We start from the raw sequence: 20,473 nt of genomic DNA, 5'->3' as shown, positions 1-20,473 counted from the left end.
GTGTTTGTGTTTCTGTGTTTGTTTTTGGTATTTGTGCTTGTTTAGTGTTTCTTTTACTTTTGTCCTGCTGCGTTATTTGTTTCTTTGTTTTGCTTTCTCTTTTTGGACATATTGAGTGAAATCAGCTCTATTAGAGCTCATGATAGCCTTTTAAAAATAAATTTTATCTTATCTCTAACCGGTTCATGTTCATAGAGCTCATTGAAATGCTCAGACCCTTGAAAATCACATATGGGAACAAGGTTAAAACGAATAAAAGAGGGTGGAAGGAAAATCCACCCTCTTTCCTTGCTAGTCATAAAAGGGACACAAAATATCCATCTTTGAATTTAAAGACCATCTGAACTGGGTGTTGCATTTTTCAAAGAAAAAGAAAGCAGTTGTTCCTGCTTCATTGATCTACTTTTCAGCAGCAATTCAACATGAGAGTAGTAAACCAGAGATCATCATGATGTACAATACAACAAAAAATTGTGTGGACTCTCAAGACCAGTAATGGTCCACTTATACAATTAGTCAGCAAGCAAGAAGATGGTCCAAGGGGGTGTGGCATGTGATTATAGACATAGGTTGAGTCAATGCCAGTGTCATTCTGAGCTATTCACTCCCCAAGAAAGAACTTGATCTGAAGAAAAATTTTGATAGAGCTAGGACGATTCATCATCCTGCAATTTAGGATCAGAGCAACCCTCCAAAGGACCCCATGAGGACTGCGTAATTTGATCAAGAACCATATAAGATTTTCTCCAGAGACTGTTCCCCACGTGTCTTCTTCAAGTTTTAATGACTGAATAGGTTGTTGCATCATTTGACTCCTAAGCAATGACAGATATACCTTCTATATAATCCAAATATACCTTCAGTTTGTCCCAAAAAAAATGTATGCATGGAATATGCCTCTGCCCCAATGCAAATAGTGGAATGGTTTTTGCGTTTTATTATTTCTAACTGATATATCTGAATATTTTAAAGCAAAATTGGGATAATTTTTTGAAAATGGGGACCCGCAGACCCTATCCTGCACTTAGTGTAACTTTTCTTCTCCCTGACAGTTAAGGGTTAAAGTTGTACGATATTAAATATCAAAATTGATTTATCTATATATTGGACCAAAAATCAATATTGAAATTTGAAATCTAAATATCGATATCGGAAACAATATTTGAGAAATTTTTATTTATTTCCTGCTTTTTAAGTCATCTATCAGCGAACGCCCAACCGAAAACTCCAACATACGAAAAGTTCTTGCTAATACCTAGTGTGAATTTGACGTTTTAGGGGGCCCTATGCCCATGGACAGTAGGATTAGAAAGCCCACAGATCATTGTTTTGTCATTTAAATGTTAATTGTTATCACGATCAAGGGGGAACCTTCTTATGCTGAATCCTTAGATTGCTCAAAGAAGCAACTTAAGATTAACTGGTATTGGATTACACCAACCTTTCACAAACCGCATCTAGAACAATTTTATTTGAGAACCAAGCAAGAGGTACTTCTAGATGGCACATGGGCCCATAGTTTTTCTAATTCATGCTTTGTTTGAGGTGGAGTACCCTAAAGCAGTGTATTTGAATAGGTATTTTTTTTTATCAGTGATGGCGCAATGTTGGTTTCAAATTAATTTCTTATGTAAATGTCTTCTAGATCCTAGACTTTCATAATACTAAAGAGAAAATAGTAGTTCTATGAAATAACCTAAACCTTTTCTTCCAACTTCCTAGATGTGATGGTTTATTGAGTAATGAAATTACAATACTCTGTGCTGTGATAAAACTTCTCATCATCTTCTAGGAGTTACTTCTAGTCCTAGTTGATTGGACAGGTGTAAAAAGAAAAGAATCACACAAAACATTTATCTTTGTTAGTTTATACACCATAACAAAATCCTTTCATGTTTATTTATAAGTCATAATAAGTGTTGATAATTATAGGTTATTATTGTAACTCTATTTAAAATTTATTTAGGCAACAACCTGAAGATCAGGAAGTAAAAGTCATTGTATAAGAAAATATGATCAGGGCTGTCTATCTATGTTGCCGTTTTAAAGTTCGTGAATCATTATTATTTTCTGACGTTGATAGAAGGCCTATAGCATTGACATAATGAACAGTTTTAGTCTTTTAACATTGAGTAACACATAGTTCATATTTATCATTCTAGGTCCATAAGCATAGGAAATCATGGTATATCCATTGGAACTTTCAACGTCAGATTTTTGTCGATTTCGATCAGTATCAAACAATGGGAATGTGTTCTTTGATGAGAATAATGAACTGGTTAGTATATATAGATATATATAGATATTTTCTCTGTATATTTTTTTTGTATTCTTTTTTGTACATTTTCTTTGTAAATGGGGTTTATGTTTAATTATGGTATCATATAGGCAATCTATATCATAAGCCATTCAACATAAAATGTAAAATATTCTATTATCAGTCTCTCCAAACTAGCCCATAAGTGAGAAATAGGTTTAATTTTTTGCAAGCCTTCCTGTAAAGCAGTGTAATAGGCCTACTTAGCTAATCTGAATCTACTTCATTCCTTGATATTGTTTTGTGCTGTTTGGGAATTCAAATTTTACAGAATTTTTCTCTTGCTATTTAATGGATTTGAACAGGGAGTAAGGCCCATAGCTAACAAAGAACAACTGGGGCTAGATCTGCTTGGAAGATTTTCCATTTGAAATAGTTATGAGGATAGTTTGGATCAGGTCAGTGGAATCAATTCATGAAAATGTGGGTGGGGGGGGGCAGTTATTTTTTCAATTAAAGCATTAAAAGAGGCATTTTCAACTAAAGTACCAAAAGAAGGTATTCTTACAAATCCAAGGGGAGGTGATAACTAGATCTCCAAAATTTGTCTAATAGCAATAATTTAAATGTATCAGGGCTTTAGTACAAACTAGTACACGTACAAAAAAGTATAATATTCATACAATTAGAGAAATAAAATAATTTTATTGCTGTGGATTTAATTTTAGTATCCTCTCACTATATATTGGATTGTCCCCTTGAAAAATTATAGGTAGCTATGGGTTTGCAGGGAACACCAAGTTCAGACATTTAACACTAACCTCTAAGTGCTCGTTAAATTAAAAAAAAATCTCTTGGATTCTCTGAAGCCCTCTTGCGTACTCTGGTTTTACATCAAATAACATCCTATATTAACTTGTATATTTATAAACAGCTGTAACGTTATGAAAAGATTTGAAATTTGTATTAAATTAATTCAATCAAATTGTTTTGTAAACTGGTGGAAATGCTTTAGATAAATTAATAATAGTTGCAACACAAGCAAACAAGGAATTTGTACCTTGACTAAATTGGTAGATAATGTAAATATTTGTTAAATAGTACTTACCAATCATGCATAAATTCTGTTTTTGTTCTAACACAAAGAAACATTGAAGTGGTATCTTGTGCAAAATTTGGAAGAAATAGCCCACTGTAAATTATAGGAAAAAGTCTATGATGAAACTTAGTTGACTAGGTAGGGTCTTGTTGTCAATTATTGTCATCTCCTAAGAAATTAGCAAAACTTTAAGTTATGAGGAAACAGTAACATATGGCTCACAAAAGATGCATGCTTCAAACTATTTGGAAAATTAACAAAAAGTAGCATTTTTGTAATGAAATATACTGCTTTTATAGCATTTTGAATTATTTTGAGAATTTGAGTACAACGTCATTGTTGATTAAAGACGCTTATATAGGAAAAATATCTTGCAAGTTCATTACTTATTATAAATTATGAAATAACGCTTTGTATAAAGGTAGGAACCCCTCAGACATAATGAGGCTTCCTTCGTGACTCAGCTGTAAAGTTGGTTAAAATAGGTTTTGCTATATACTCTCTTTAAATTAATTTTTTGTGAGTTTACTTGTCTTCTTCTATCATTCTGAATCCCCTTTCCACATTTTTAGGTAGTTACCGTCTTGACAGATGACAGTCAACATGTTACAGTTACCAGCTTTGATTCTTCTTGCAGCTTTGAATTTCTAATTCCAAACAAAGGCCCTGTGATTGCTATAAAGTTTTCTCCTGGTTTTTCTATTTTGGCTATTCAGAGGAACAAAAATTCTGTTGTAAGTTCGCCTTCTCTTTTTGATAATGCAGTCAATGGAAACATATATCTTTTAGTGACCAAAGTAATTACTTAAGCTCAGAGGGAAGGCCTTCTGTTTCTCATATTTTATGGCAGCTATTATACATGTTTTTTCTCTTCTTCTGTCTTTCTCTCTTCCATTCCTTTCCTTCTATTTTCTCACTCTCTTCCTTCTTTCCTTTATATGAATGCATGTAACATCCTGTTGTGTGTCACCTTGTAGGAGAAAATTTGTGGTTCCTATTTTTTAATGTTACAAAATGAAGTTTAGCCCCTTGATTTTGTTCTCTGGAATTATAAGATGATTAAGTATGTGTTTGCTTTTATTCAGTGTAAAAGTAGATTTTATGCTTGAAAAAGGATCTATAAAAATATATACAAAAAATATTATTACATATTTATAAATTAAATATATGATAACGAAATGCTAATCTTTATTTTCTAAAAATATAAATCTTACACAATCGGGTACTATAAACACAAAGTAATTTGTTTATATAGTATTTAGAGATTCCTTATTGTCCATAAATGATCCAAGAAACTTGTAAAAATGTACTAAACATGTTAGTTATAAATTCGGCTCTTCACTTACGTTATTTTTTTGTCTTTTCTTTTCTTATCTTTATTGTTACTATATTAACTTTCCGCAATTTTCGTCTTCAGGAATGTTTAAATTTGACCTCATGCCAGCCTTCAGGACCTGAATATTCACAGCTTTCAAAAAGCGCTGGGAACACAATCCTTGGCTTCTGTTGGGTTGGAGACTCTTCATTGGCCTTTATTACCAACCAAGGGATAGAGCTGTATCAGGTAAGTGTTTTAATGTAGATGCTTTATAAATCATACCAACAGAACCTCTTACCACTATCTTGGCTCTTCTGAAATGAGATTCCTTTTCTTCTTAACTGCAAGAGTGATAATGACAGCTTATGTGCGCTACGCGTTTCCTTAAAGCACGGTCTACACTGTTCATGTTTAAAATTAAACCTACGTTGCATGGGCAACGTGAAGTGTTGTGGCAAGTCCCAACATGTTTTACCACTGGAACCAAATTGGTCTTACCATCAAATATACCGGAAACAAATAATAGGTACACCAACTAGCAAAAGTTGCTAACCTTATTGCTGAAGATGATTATTAGCTAACAGCCGACTGTTGCTTAAAACTCCCCTATATGTCTAACCATTGGTATTGGCTAATTTTTGGTGTCTGTGTGTACCTTACTACTGAAGGTGTCGACCCCTTTAAAATTTTATTTTGGTATATCTCACGGAGGAATTTTTCTACCAAAAAATGGATGATATATACTTTGATCATCTCATCAAGAGCTATCGACTACCGTCGAAAAAAAAATCTGTCTGTCTTAGTTCAAAATTTGACTTTTTTTGCCTTGAGCCAAGTTTCTAATGTCATCACTTAGAAAGGAGCAAAGGATAAACTCTAATTTCTTTAGGAATCAGAGAACTTTAAAGTTTAAGAGGCACATCTGATACCTTTCTACTGAAGTTGTCAACCCTTTTAAACTTTCAAATTAAACCTATATCTCATGGAGAAACAGTTGATTTTTTGCCGTAGGCCAAGTTTCTAACGTCATCACTTAGAAAGGAGCAAAGGATAAACTCTAATTTCTTAAGCAATGACAACTTTTAAAGTTTAAGAGGTACATCTGATACCATTTCTCTACCGCAATCCCAAGTGCAAAAAACCGAATGGTTAACTCAGCTAAAATCACGAACAGAAATGGGTTGAAACAATATATTATTGGCCCCAGGCAAGAGTTCTACGAAGCTCTCCAAAATGTGAAGTAATATTCATCAATCCGGCCTAAGGTCCACACTTTCCGTAAAACCGCAGAGGTTAAACCCTTACCACTTTCTAGGAAAAGCTGAAATCGGGGTGCTTGGGAAAAAACAAACACGACAAAACTAAAGTGTTGCTCTTGCAACACAATTAGAAGGAGGTGTTTCACTCTTACATTCCAAGATAAAGTATAAGGGAGTTTGTATTTTCTACTACTACTGCTAATAACTCACCCCAGCACCCAGCGGCCTGAGGCCAATACAGCTATGCATGCTACTCCTCCAATCCAACGTATTCAAGGCCTCGCTCTTTACACCCTTCCAGAAAGTTCCCGTTTCCTTTTAATCTTTATTTATGACATCCTCCTACTCCAGACGAGGACGCCCTGCTTTCCGCTTAGGCCCAGACGGATGGTCAAAAAGGACAATCTTCGGCAATTCTGTCATCCTTCATCCGCAGAACATGGCTTAGTCATCTCAACCTTTCTTTCATTATAGCTCTTGAAAGCGAGATTGAACCACATTTTTCGTATGACCTACTATTTGAAATACGGTCTGTGAGCCGGGTACCCAGAACAATCCGTAGGCAATTTCTTTGGAAGACATCTAGGAAATTTTAATCCGCTTTTCGAAGCACCCATGCTTCAGAGCCATATTTGACCACTGTCATCACTGTAGCTTCCAATATTCTAATCTTGGTTTGCAGACTTATCTTCCTATTCTTCTAAACTTTTTTTAACTGTGAAAAAACACCCTGAGCCTTGGCTTTTCTACTCTTAACATCTTCACTGCTCCCACCGTCTTTACTAATAATACTACCGTGGTAAGTGAAGCCGCCCACCTGATCAATCTTTTTGTTACCCAACGTAACCTTTTCGTCTTCACTTATTCCTAGCCTTCATAAACTTATTCCTAGCCTTCTTAGTCTTCTTGAAATTAATTTTCAAACTTATTCTAGCACCCCGAACTCGCAAAACCTCTAGAAGTTCATTTATGTCTCTCTCTCTCTTTCATCTAATATGCTTAAATCATCAGCATAATTCAAGTCCAGGAGAGTTTTTCCTCTCTATTTGATTCCGTGATCTCCAATTGCTTTTCCTGTACTCCTTAAGACAAAGTCTATCAAAATGATCCATATAAAGGGGGATAAAACGCAACCCTGCTTAACTCCTGATTTAATACAAAACCAGCTGCTAATCTCATTTCCTACCTTAACAGCAGCAGTATTATTCTCGCACATAGCCCAAATCAATTTAATGTATTTGTCTGGTATACCATATAAGGATAAGACCTTTGTTAAAGCTATTCTATCAACAGAAAGGAACGCTTGCTAATAATCTATACAATTGAGGACCAAAGGTGTTTGACATAGAAGGCACTTCTCAATTATTAACCTAATAGTGAAAATTTGGTTGACGCATCCTCTACTTTTTCTAAAACCGCACTGTTCTTCTCTTAAAGCTTTGTCTATGACATCTCTCAGTCTAAAAAGTATCATATTACTGATTAATTTGGTACCTACAGAGAACAGACTAATGCCTCGGTAATTACGACACTCACTCTTGTCACCTTTCTTATACAGTGGTTTAATTAAGATTATTTTAAAATCATTAGATACTTCCCCTTCTTCAAAAATCATATTCATAATCTTCAGTAGCTTATTTCTAACCCAAGAGCTACCATATTTGTGAAACTCATTTACCGCACTATCAGCACCTGGAGCCTTATTATTTTTTGATCCTTTTAGTACTGTCGCTAATTCTTCCTCACAAAACAAATCTTGCTTCATATCCGAGGTACCACAACCTTTTTCATTTTCCTCTATATCTTTTCTGCAGCTCTATCTCGGTTTAGCACATTTTCAAGATTTTCTGCACATCTCTCTTTAACGGTCTCCTTATCACTGATTGTGGCCCCATTCCTATCTTTAACTGGAACTAGTCCGGCTTGTCTAGTCCCTCTCAATTTATTAACATGCCAGTATAATATTTTACTATTATGCCATCTAGCTGCATCTTCTAGATCATCAGCAATTTTATCCATGGCTTCCACTTCCCTCCTCCTTAGTTCATATTTTAATGCTTTCTCCACTTTCTTTACATTCCTTTTGTTTTCATATGATCTATTGCTCAGATAATTCTTGTGCAAACCGCTTCTACTCTCTCTATTAAAGATAAAGATTTTTTTTTACTAATATTCCTAGCTACAGTCTTAACTTTTTTCCCTAAGACACCATCAGCAACTTCACAAATTGTTTTTCTAAAATTATTCCATCCATCTTCCACATTGTCAAATTTTTAATCCTCAAGTTTAGTATTCAACTGTTACTTGAAAGTTTCTCTCAAATTTTCATTCTGCAAGTCTACCAACATCATAACTTCCCGGGAGGTAGTCACCCTTCCGAAATTTCAGCTTTAAATTAACCTTAGACACTACTAGATGTGATCTTTACGCTTAACATCAGTTTTGGTACTCTTATATACCTTAGTATCGTTTATTGATCCTGCTAGTATTTGTATTTTCGAATTACATAGTTTGTATTTTGTATTTTCGGGATTTATAATTTTAGGGATTTTGTGTTTTCAGTACGCTTGCACATATTATTACTTTCTAAAAAATTTGCGTTGAAAGTTTGAGTGCATATATTCGCAAATTAGCTCTAAATTATGCCACAAGCCACGATGCTTAGGGAAATGCTGACAGTGGAGTGAGGCTCTCTTCGATTTATTATCTTAAAAGATATTGCCTGATGGCCATTAATATGAAAGGAAATCATCAAAATGAAAGGAATTTATTGTGAAGATGACAAGAATGGTGGGTTTTGCTGAAAAAACTTTGTAAAAAAACATTAAGAAACATTTGTTTTCAAGTATTGAAAAAAGAAGATACAGAACTTCCAAAAGTCTCTGCTTCCTGTTATAAAGTCATCCATCTGTGGGGCTACCATGAAAAATTCTGATAAAATAGACCTATCCTCATTTATAGGAAGAAAATAGTCCTATTTTAGGGAAAAGGCACAGGAGATCAGTGAGAAATCTGTGACGTTACCCCAAGAGAAAGTATTGACATCAAATGGAAAAATACTTAGGAGTTTGAAAAATTGTGAAACAGTCTCTACCTTGGGTTTAGGTTTTACAAACAGTTATTGAAATATTGTCATAATCTATCATATTTTTTTATCTCTTTAATGTATATTGTAGAATAAAGACTGTTAACACTATCTTTGTGAGAGCATTCGAATTCGTGTGAATGTATATGAATTACCCACTTAAAATATTCCTGCAATGAAAGAGTAACTGTTACTCTCTCAACATCCATATTGTACCATTAGTCCTTAAATATTTCTCACAAAGAAGGAATGTTAGACGTTTATTCCCTCACTCCTCCTCCTGTTTTATAGTAATCTGGAGGCCTCTCGCGAGAGGTTGGTAAAATTTTAGCCAAAAAGTGCCATTTTTATAGTTTCAGACGCTCCTTATTTTCTAAAAACATCTGCTTAACTCCTCCACCTCTACGACTAGTTTATATGCATTTATACGATATGATTACTCTTAATTTATGAACCCAGATAAGTTAGTTTCTGCTGCAACTTCATCTCAAATTTAGTATCTCTTTGTTTTGTTTTATTGTATTTTGCAGTGCAACCGAAAGAAATGTATTTTTAGAGGTTCCTGATACGATTGCCTCCTGAAAAGACTTGCTGACCTTGCCCCTAATAGCTGATGTGTACATGTGTATTACAGTCAGTATTCTAGTTTATAAAGAAGATATTCTTGAGTCTTCAATTTGTAACCGTTTTGTACGAAAGTAAAGGGATAATTCTGATGCAAAACTGAAACAAATTTCTTTTTCAGATAAACTCAGAGAAAAGGACATTTTCTTCAACTAAAAATATAAACGTCAAATGCCACTGGTTTTCTCATTGCCCACGATCCAATTTTGTTGTACTAGCTACAGGTCAACAAGGGACAACATTAAATCCATTCCAACTACGGCATAATTCCATTTCAAAGTATGCCAAATTTGAAGGTATACAATTGTTTTATCAAAGGGTTTTAGATATATAATACAAAATGTAGCCCGACACTCGAAAATGGAAGGGTTGGTTTGATCACAATGGACTTGGTTTGATCAAGTTCATAGGAAATCGTTGGTAAAGTAAATTAATTGCTGGTTTTAATTTTATACACTAAATATATGGTTAGAGAAGTTCCTAAATGGGTTGATGATTATGTAGGCTGTTTGCAAGATAATTTTAGGATGGATGTAGTCAGATTGGCTTCTGAATTGTAAACTATTTTTTTTATTATTTTAAGTGTATCTTTCCGACTGGGGTGTTTTTTCCAAATTGTCTGTGCTTTCAGACAATGTACACGATTATATTCGCAGTTTTTTTTTTTTGATCCTGACATTAAAAGTCTTAACATTTGTTTTTTTTTTCAGACTCAATAAGTAACTGATACTACTATAGAAAAATTATGGGATAGCCACTATTGAGATTTTATTATAGACTTAAATCTGGTAAATTAAGAGCCTTTGAGTCCTGAATGATCAAAATTAATATTATTCTAATGGAGAATAATGGAGAAAAAAAAAAGAAAAAAAAGAAAAAGGCACACACACTCAAACGCCTTATTCATGGCATTTAGCTCATAAAAAAAATTGGAGACGGCTCCATGCTAATAAGTCTCAAGACAATGCAATGGATCGCATCCGTTTATTTAAATTATTTCAGTAATTCACTAGATATTTGAGCAAGATGAGAAAGAAATTATCCAGATCTTGTATTCAAGGCTGTGGCTGTTGTGGTATTGTGATATGTACCTAAACTTCAGCACATCTTCCTTTACCCTTTTCCCTCCCTATCTTTGAAATTGAAAGCCGTCCCTGGAGGGGAGGGGGCTTATAGCGATGTTATAGTGGACCTTCCCATACTTGGCTAACTGGAACCCTGACTAAACAGTACTAATGCTACGGATGTCCATAAGGAGTATTGACCCTTGAGGAATTTGTAGCCTGGTAAACAATAAGCAGTTGCAATGGATCCTGAGCATTAATCACTTATGGGTGCTAAGGATTGCTTATGCAGGACTTCATTGTTGATAGAAGTGCATCACTATATGCTAAAGGCTGTATAGTATCCAAAATGGGTCCAGGCTTGCACAAAGCTGCCTTTCAACTGGAAATGCCGACGATATCTTGCTGTCTGCTTTTAAGTTGGCTTAACCACTTGGTATAGACGTAGGATTGAGCTATTGGTCCCTAGCCGACCTGGTCCCTGGCATTTGGCTTTTACTGAGGCCATAGTAATTTCATTAATTTATATGTTTGAAAACTTGCGACATGGCAAATTATGACGTCGAAAGACAACTGTTGTGGTATGTTTTAACTGACGAATTTAGATGTTATAGACTGGACTTGTTAGGAGTTGAAGAAACATTACCTCTCAGGGCTACGGATCATGAAATTAGGTGACATAGAATTTGTACCCGGCGTTGTACCCAATGGGAAAACTACAAAACTACCGTAAAGCAAAAAACCTTAGGAGGGAGGAGAAGGTCCATGACCTATTATGAAAAACTACAGATACCCATGAAATAAAATTGAATAGACTGCAACAGGTTGCGGAGAAAGATTGGGAGCTATTGAATTTTGGGTTGAATTGGAAAAGCTTGGGAAGGAATCTGAGATTAGTCTTATTAATTCTAAGGGAGGTTTGGTCTATTTTAGAGGCGAGGAGCCCCTTTGGGGAGCCATGAATGATAGGCAATTCACTCAGCGGACAACTGGTTGGCCAGTTGTGACTCTGTTACCGAGATTTTGCCTCTCTGATCTAGAGTCCTTGTGGGATACTCTCGCCCAGTCACTTCATATTTCACCCAAATATTTGTCCAGTAACTCTGTTCATAGTTTTAACTCTTCGTGGGAATCGACCATTATTTCCGGCAAACCATATTCATTCCGGCAAACCAAATTCATATTCAATGTATCCAAATTTCATCTTCAGTTAGCATCAACGCAAATTCTTCATTTGATTATCCCAGAGGAGGAGACCCAGAATGTACTGATTGATGATTCTACTACTACTACTACTAACAACTCACCGCAGCACCAAGCCGCCTGAGGCCAACACGGCTAAGCATGCTTTTCCTCTTTCCCACTCTATTCAAAGCCTCCCTCTTTACACCCTCCCAAAAAGTTCTTATTTCCTTTAAATCTTTCTTTATGACATCCTCCCACCCAAGATGAAACGACCTGCTTTCCATTTAGTCTTAGACGGTTGGCCGAAAAGGACAATCTTCGGCAATCTGTCATCACTCATCCGCAGAACGTGCCCTAGCCATCTCAACCTTCCTTTCATTGTAGCCCTAGAAAGCGGGATTGAACACCGTTTTTCTTACTGTCTACTGTCTAAAACACGGTAAGTCAGCCGGGTGCCCAAAACAATCCGTGAGTAATTTCTCTGGAAAACATCTAGGAAATTTTCATTTGTTTTTTGGAGCACCCATGTTTCAGAGCCATATTTGACCTCTGACCACAAAAAACGCCCTGAACCTCGGCTATTCTACTTTTAACATCTTTACTGCTCCTACCGTCTTTACTAATAATACTCCCAAGGTAAGTGAAGCTGCCCACCTGATCAATCTTTTCGTTACCCAACATCACCATTTCATCTTCACTTATTCCTAGTCTTAGTGACTAAGTCTTCTTAACACTAATTTTCAAACCTATTCTAGCACACTCTACCCGCAAAACTTCTAAAAATTCATTCATTTTGATCACACTTTCATCTAGGATGCTTAAATCATCAGCATAATCTAAAGTCCAGGAGAGTTTTTCCTTCCCATTGGATTCTGTGGTCTCCCATTGCCTTTCCTCTGCTCCTTAAGACAAAGTCCATCAAAATGATGTATATTAAAGGGAGATAGAACACAATCCTGCTTAACTCCTGATTTGGTACAAAACCAGCTGCTAATTTCATTTCCTATCTTAACTGCAGCACTGTTATTCTCATACATAGCACTAATCACTTTAATGTATTTTTCTGGTGTATCATACAAGGATAAAACCTTTACTAAAGCTCTTCTATCAATAGAATCAAACGCTTGCTCATAATCTCTAAGACTGAAGACCAAAGGTTTTCGACAACTATGGCACTTCTCAATTATTAACCTAACAGTGAAAATTTGGTCGACACATCCTCTAGCTTCTCTAAAACTGCAATGTTCTTCTCTTAAAACTTTGTGTAAAACTTTGTAATTTGTTACCTACAGAGAACAGACTAATGGCCCGATAATTACGACAATCACTTTTATCACCTTTCTTATACAGCGGTTTAATTAAGGCTTTCCTTAAATCGTTAGGTACTTCCCTTTTTTCAAAAATCATATTTATAATCTTCAGTAAATTATTTCTAACCTCAAAGCCACCATATTTAAGAAGCTCATCTACCACATTATTAGCACCTGGAGCCTTACTATTTTTTAATCCTTATAGTACTGTCCCTAATTCTTCGTCATAAACAAATCATCCTCCATATCGAAGGTATCGCAAAGTTTTTCATTTTCCTCTATATCTTTTCTTGAAACGATATACCTTTAGCACATTCTCAAAATGTTCCGCCGCTCTCTTTAACTTTTTCCTCATTACTAATTGTGGCCCCATTCCTATCTTTAACTGGGACAAGTCTGGATTGACTACTCCCTTTCAATTTATTAACATGCCAGTACAGTATTTTACTGTTATGCCGTCAAGCTGTATCTCACAGATCCTTGGTAATTTTATCGGTCAATTTTATCTTCCCTTCACACGTTCACATTTAATGGTTTCTCCATTTTCTTTACATTCCTTTTGTTTTCATATCATCTATCACTCAGGTTATTCTTGTACAAACCCTTCTCCTCTCTATTAAACATAAAGCGTTTTCTCTGATATTCTTAGCTGCAGTCTTGACTTTCTTCCCTAAGATACCATCAGCAACTTCACAAATTGTTTGTCTAAAATTACCCCAACCTCCTTCCACATTGTCAAATTTTAAACTCCCAAGTTTAGTATTTAACTGTACCTGGAAATTTTCTATCAAATTCTCGTCCTGGAGTCTACCAACATCTTAACTTCCCGGGAGGTAGCTACTCTTCCGAAGTTTCATCTTTGAATTAACCCTAGACACTACTACATGGTGATCTTTACTTTTTACATCAATAACAGCATTCCTGTATCGGCATTCCTTTGGGGATCCATGGATGATAGACAGTTTCCTCGATGGATAACTAGTTGGCCAGTTGCGATCCTGTTACCGAGATTCGCCTCTCTGATCTGGAGTTCTTGGAGAGACTCTCTTCCAGTCACTTCATATTTAACCCAATTCTTTGCCCAGTAGCCCAATTCACTATTCTGGATTGAAATCAGCATTATGCCCCAACCTCATTCCTTGAGCTATGGATCCAAGTTTCATTTTCAGATAATATCAATGGGCATTCTCCACGTATCCCGGCTGCTATTTGCTGCTAATCTTGTGGACTTCAATTTTCGAAGCCTTATGCAGATGCCCATGCGACCTAGACAATGATAGTTCTTCAGTAGAGACGTGTGGATGGCGACAGATCCAGAGCCAAGCTGTGGAAGCAGTAGCACAGACTCTGGTGGAAGAAAGAAGGCAAACGGATTTGTAAAGTTGAATTTCAGTGTTTATGTTTGTAAGGGTGGACCAGCGCGGCACATGAGTGGCCATTTATCTTACGGTGGAAGTGTTGAAGTTCCGGCCCTTTTTCTTTTCTTTTTTCAGATAAATGACCTGTTTTCGTTTCTGAAATTACATTCGCTTAGATTTGCCTATAGTATAGTTTTAAATGGTACGTTGAAGTCCCGTTCCCAAGCTAGGGATTTTGCAATAAAGGAAAGCTTCGGTTAAAAATCCATTTTTGTTGTGCTGATATGGGCCATTGAAAGATAATATTATTCAAAAGGAGCTAGTGATTTGAACTTTAATTTTGCGGATTGGCCAGGGCGAATCTAAGGTCTATCCCTACAGAAAGTGTTTGTTACCCAACAGGTATTTGTTTTTAGTCTGTTTTCAGAGTTGATACATGTATGTGTGGTTTAAGTGACCTTTGGGAGAAATACAGCTGAGTTATTTTTCTACAAAAGTGTTAGATTATTTTTCCGCGAGACCAGGCAGGATAAAAAAAAAGTTTGGGAGAAACACCGTCATTAGTATATGGACAGGGGGGTCCGTCTGTCCTCCAAAGAGACAGCTAGAGATATTAGTGGTGACCCAGGTGGTGACACCCTTGGCCTAGAGTTTGGCCCTTTTGATCGTTTGATCACGTTACCATACTCTGGGATGATAATGGTGATCAAGTCAGGATAAGAATTTTAGAGGGATTTTCCATGGATAGTTGGATATGAAAATGGCGAGTTTTGAACTTGATAATGTAGCAGAAAGATTGAAAGATTTTAGGAAATAATTTTTAAAGCAGCAGATGATGTCACAGAGAGGACAGTGAAAATAGTAGCTGAGAAACTTTTTAAACAGATTGGGAGTAAAGGGGGAAGATTTTTGTACGGCTTAGAATCCTGTCAGGTTCGATTTCAAGATAAATTAGAAACCGCAGAAAAGCTTTAATTTCAATCAGTGTTGATCCACTTTTGAAATCGTGACATGATTTGTGTAGTCAGTGGGAAGCATGGATCCCGGTCTTATGAGAAACAGTAAACTTGGATACAAAATAATAAAATCTTTGCTTTCAACAGCCGTGAGTCTAAATTCCGAGAAACATTGTTGGTAACTTAGGGATTTTTTTTTCTATTGCAAATAGAACATAATGACAAAATACATTTCTTGAATTCGACCCGTCCAGTCTTGTTATAAAAATTTTAGCAGTAAATACCTTACCTTACAATAAGTGTAAAAAAATAATATCATGCGGTATTAATAAAAGGTATGACAGGTTTCATCCAGCTTTATTGGGAGACCGCAATAATTTTGATTCGACGTATATATATATGTGCAATTTATTGGTTATTATTGTGCTTAGTTGTATTAAAAAAAAAAAAAAAAATCATAACATTTTTACGCAATGTTATAGTGTGGATGAAAGAAAGCTTCTATTTGTTTGAATATATTGATCGGAATGAAATATCTCTAGAATTTGTTTGATAAATTCTTGAATTTAGATAAGGGAAAAATTTGAGAAACAAGACACATTACTGCGGGTTTTGAAGTTCACGATACGGGTCATTTTTGTAGTTATCGATGATTATTATTGTATTGTCTTTCCCTGATAAGATTTTTTGTTAGCAAGACTGTATCCAGGGGGGTTACTGGGTTTGCCCTCCCCCCCACGGAAAGTTGGTCAGACTCTGATGCGTTTTGAAGTTTTAGTTTGTAGCCCCCCTCCTTCCAACAAAAATTCCTGGATACGCTGTTGGCTGTTAGTATCTACGCATCAGAGATACGTAGATACTGACTGTAATTTGTTTGACAAAAAATTACGATATTTTTCTAATTGAAAACGAACGTCACAATCTACAATGAGGCGAATTCGCATTTCGAGTAAAGATATAACTACTGAAAACATATCAAATGTTAATGATTTTGTGCAGGAACGGAAAAAAAGAAAGAAAAAAGGATACAATAAAAACCAAAAGAGGAAAGAATAAAATACACGTGAATAAAAGAAGAAGAACCCGCAACAGGGGGAGGGGAGGGTTAATTTGGAAATTGAAATAAAATTTATTTGTTGAGTTGTTTAGTGACAAAATGAATAAATTTTTCTAGTAGAAGCCTAATCTTAATTGTTTACTGAATAAGCAATGCTGTAAGCCAGTGGTATATCCTGGCAATATCTTTTTGTATGCACTCTTTTCCCCTTAGTTGACCCTGGAACTCCGTCCGTAAACAGTCGGACAAGCTTGGCGGAAAGGAATGTGACATTGGCCACTTTATATGGGCAGATATCTGTGTTAGTGCTTCGACATGTGGCACGGCAAACTGAGCAAAAAGCTGAAGTAATAATTTACCCAATCCTGAAGTAAGTGTACTTGTATCTTAAGTTGTGCATTAATTACTTCAGCAAAAGTCATATTGTTTTTCTAACACAGGAAAAAGCATAAAGTTTTCGGAATATGGATTTCCAAGCATTGGATATAACTAAAATACTCAAAAAATGAATGTCTTATTCATTTTTTGTCCCTCCTTTTTGTCTTTATTTCAATTAAATTTGTTTTGTTAATGTTGTTAATATTAATTGTGTTTAGTCCCTTATAGACTATAGCCTCTGGGCGTTGTCAGTGGCATGTGTCTTTTAGATAATAAGGTTTAATATAATGTATTTAATATCTGTCCGCAGCAGAAGATAAATATTCACTGCCATATATATATATATATATATATATATATATATATATATATATATATATATATATATATATATATATATATATATATATATATATATATATATATATATATATATATATATATATATATATATATATATATTATACGGTTGAAGCATTTAGCTTTTTAATGATTTAGTTCCATTCATATTCTACTAGTTCTACTGCCCTAGGAATGAGACATGGACGGATAATAGATAGACCTATCTGTTAACAAAAGGACTAACTTCCTTTTTTATACAATCCTAACAAGGTGGGGGGGTGTTAATGCAAGGGTTGTCTCTCACTCGATTATACTATCTGTCTTGGCTTTTTCTACAATTAACCATGGCTTGATGCCCACGATTATTCCATTTTAGCTCAAAAATCAGAATTATTGTTTTTTCTTACGTATTCCTACTGAGTGCAATTTACGTAATTATCCGTAACGATAAAATGGTCGATGCTTCCTTTACCATGGCAAAACATTTAGGGAGTGGGTAGTGTCTTTGGTTGGTATGTTAACAGATATTAGAATTTTTTCTATACTTAGATTGTACATTTTAGAATACCATCAAGCACAATATGTATCTAATACTTACTGTGAATGCATTCAAATGCCATCTATCGCCAACTCTTAGACATTGCTCATGGTATCTGCCTGATGTTAGACCAGGGGTGCTGCCACTGAAAATTTACCAATAAACTGAGATTCACTAGCGAAAATTTCTAATTTTGAAAAGGATCCCAATATAGTAAATGATAATGATATATATTCGACCCATACACGGTTGGGCTTCCGGGTGGATTCAGTATAAGCTTAACTACTATCCTTGCATTAAATACAGTACATTTTCATACAATTCATAGGAAACTTGAATTGGTATTTTTCCCTAAGAGAACCTGTCGCCGCAACACATAGGACGTAGATCACAGTGTGGTTAACTCAGTTCTTATTGGGGAATAAATTTCACAATTTTAGTGGACCGATCTAAAGGCGTGCAAGCCGGATGAGACGTTCGGTCTGGTTTAAGGGATAAGTTCCATTCCCCAAAACGCCCCTCGTGTCCATGTGAGTGGGATTCAGGGCTATTGGCCGCCGCTGCCCATCTGAGTAAAATTCTTCTGTCATGGCTCTAACAATTCATGCTTGTACATTCTTTACTAAGTTTACAAACTATTCAGAAATATTTAGAACATAGTTTTACAAAATTAAATTTCTTCTTTAAATTTTTGTAATTTTTTTGTTGTGAAAGTGAGAAAGGTGAAAACATTTCAAACGCATTTTGTTTTTAGTAAAGCGCAAATCGTGTTCTGGTCTTGAGAAGGCCTGGTGTTATCAACCCTACTCATTTGGATTTTGTCTTGTTTTGAGTTTTAATCGGCTATTTTGTGTAATTTCTGTTCGTTTCAAGTTTCATTTATTTATGGATAGTAATTTGTGGTAATTTTACATTTTGGAAGATTATTTGACTTTGTTTTTGATCATTCTTGGCTTAATGGAGCTCTTCACTTTTCTTTGAAAAACTTGTATTGTGGAAAAAGTTTTTTAAATTAATTTCTGTTCTTTTTTTTTATTGAAATAGTCTTTTTCATTCAAAATATATACTGTATATCCTTTCAGTTTTTTTCTATAAGAATCTGTAGTATGGGTTGCTATTTGTATGTTGGAGAAACTTTTTCAACAGTTTTTAATCCTGATACAAACGGTATTTTTTAGTTTGATTTTATAGGTTCTGAAGTTGACCTGAAAAATAAAATTTAATATTATTCCCAAAAGATTATATTTATGCTCTTTGAAAACCTGGATACACTTACACTCTTTTTATTTGTTTAAGTTGTAAGAGCAGAAGTAGTAATAGTAGTATTCCCAAATGTTTCAACTTAATACCTCCAGTCGTTTTCGACATATTGCTGAGATGTCTTATTGGTAACCATAAGCGCAATGTCTTTTGATTTATTTTTAAGCAGCATTTAGGTTTAGATAATAATGGGCGTATTGCATAATTTTTTTTTTTTTTGGGGGGGGGGGGGGTTGACATGCAAAATATCTCTAAAGGCACAGTTGCAGGACCATTCTTCTACGCTGAACAAAATGGCTGTCTCAAAATTTTGACTGGATGCGTTTGGGAAATGAATGAGCTTGAGAGAAGGACTGCTTGGCCTCCAATCTCTTGTTACTCTTAAAAAGGGCACCTGGTACTCGTGCTGTAATGGGAGTGCTATGGGGAGGACTTCCCCTTTCATATATCTAGTAAAAACATCTTAAACAAGTAAAAGGGAAAATATTTTGAATGTATTTTGTTTTCAGTATAGTGCAAATTATGTCTTGGTCTTGAGAAGGCATGGGGGTTGTCAGCCCTACTCATGCTAATTTTTATTCGTTTTGAGTTTGACTCTGTTATTTATTATATAATTTAAATAAACAAAATACGTTTCAAACGTTTTAACTTTTCCAACTTATAAAAAATTATTAAAACTTTAAGGCATATATATCTGTGTATGCATACTAAACTGACAATCCACAGTCATTTCTTTTTTCAATAAATTGCAACTTATATTCTATTCTTGAGAAGGTATTGGGGTTGTCAAAGACCTAATTTCCAGACCTTTCAACTACGCTGAATAAAAATGGTTATTTAAAAATTTGCACTATATGTATATATGTTAGGAATTGATGGACTTGGGGGGGGGGCTTGTTGCCCTCCAGTTATTTTTGACTAATAAAAAGGGCATTATCCCTTTGAATGAGTCTTTTTCGAAATTGTTGTGACAACAAATGGCCATTTCAATCCAGTGAACAATCCAGTGAGCTCCCTCCAAAGTTTATACGATCACCCTTTTTGTATATACCTTATGTTCCCCCAGGGCATAACTTACACCCCGTGTCCTGAGGGCTGTGTGGGGGTGTCATCCAGAGATATTTAATTTCTGGACCTTTCAATTACGTTGAACGAAATGGCTACCTCAAGATTTTCATTGGATGTGTTTGGGAAAATGGTGGGCGTTGGTGGGGGGTTATCTGGCCTCAAATCACTTTCGATTATTAAAAAGGTCACTGGTCTTTCAATTTCCAATCGTATGAGCTGTTTTCGAAGTTTCTACACCAACAAATGGCCATCCCAAAATTTCTGTCAGATGCGTTTTGGGAAAATACGGGGTTTGGAGAGGGTTATCCACCCTCC

The 20,473-nt window shown here is 35.3% G+C and overlaps 1 protein-coding gene across 3 annotated transcripts in view; it reads left to right on the top strand.

The window, feature by feature from the left end:
• The window catches only part of LOC136033700 (regulator of MON1-CCZ1 complex-like), a 70,646-nt gene that overhangs the window by 10,267 nt on the left and 39,906 nt on the right, over nucleotides 1-20,473 (top strand). For all 3 annotated transcript variants that reach the window (XM_065714549.1, XM_065714550.1, XM_065714551.1), the window contains exons 2-6: nucleotides 2,163-2,278; nucleotides 3,929-4,090; nucleotides 4,774-4,920; nucleotides 9,764-9,938; nucleotides 16,786-16,942. In XM_065714549.1, the coding sequence (XP_065570621.1) occupies nucleotides 2,183-2,278; nucleotides 3,929-4,090; nucleotides 4,774-4,920; nucleotides 9,764-9,938; nucleotides 16,786-16,942 (737 nt within the window). In that variant the 5' untranslated portion in view covers nucleotides 2,163-2,182. The remainder of the gene's footprint in view (nucleotides 1-2,162; nucleotides 2,279-3,928; nucleotides 4,091-4,773; nucleotides 4,921-9,763; nucleotides 9,939-16,785; nucleotides 16,943-20,473) is intronic.

Source organism: Artemia franciscana, chromosome 12, assembly GCF_032884065.1.
Source record: "Artemia franciscana chromosome 12, ASM3288406v1, whole genome shotgun sequence".
Lineage (NCBI taxonomy): Eukaryota > Metazoa > Arthropoda > Branchiopoda > Anostraca > Artemiidae > Artemia > Artemia franciscana.
The sequence above is the reverse complement of the archived record's forward strand: the minus strand, read 5'-3'. Positions and strand labels throughout refer to the sequence as shown.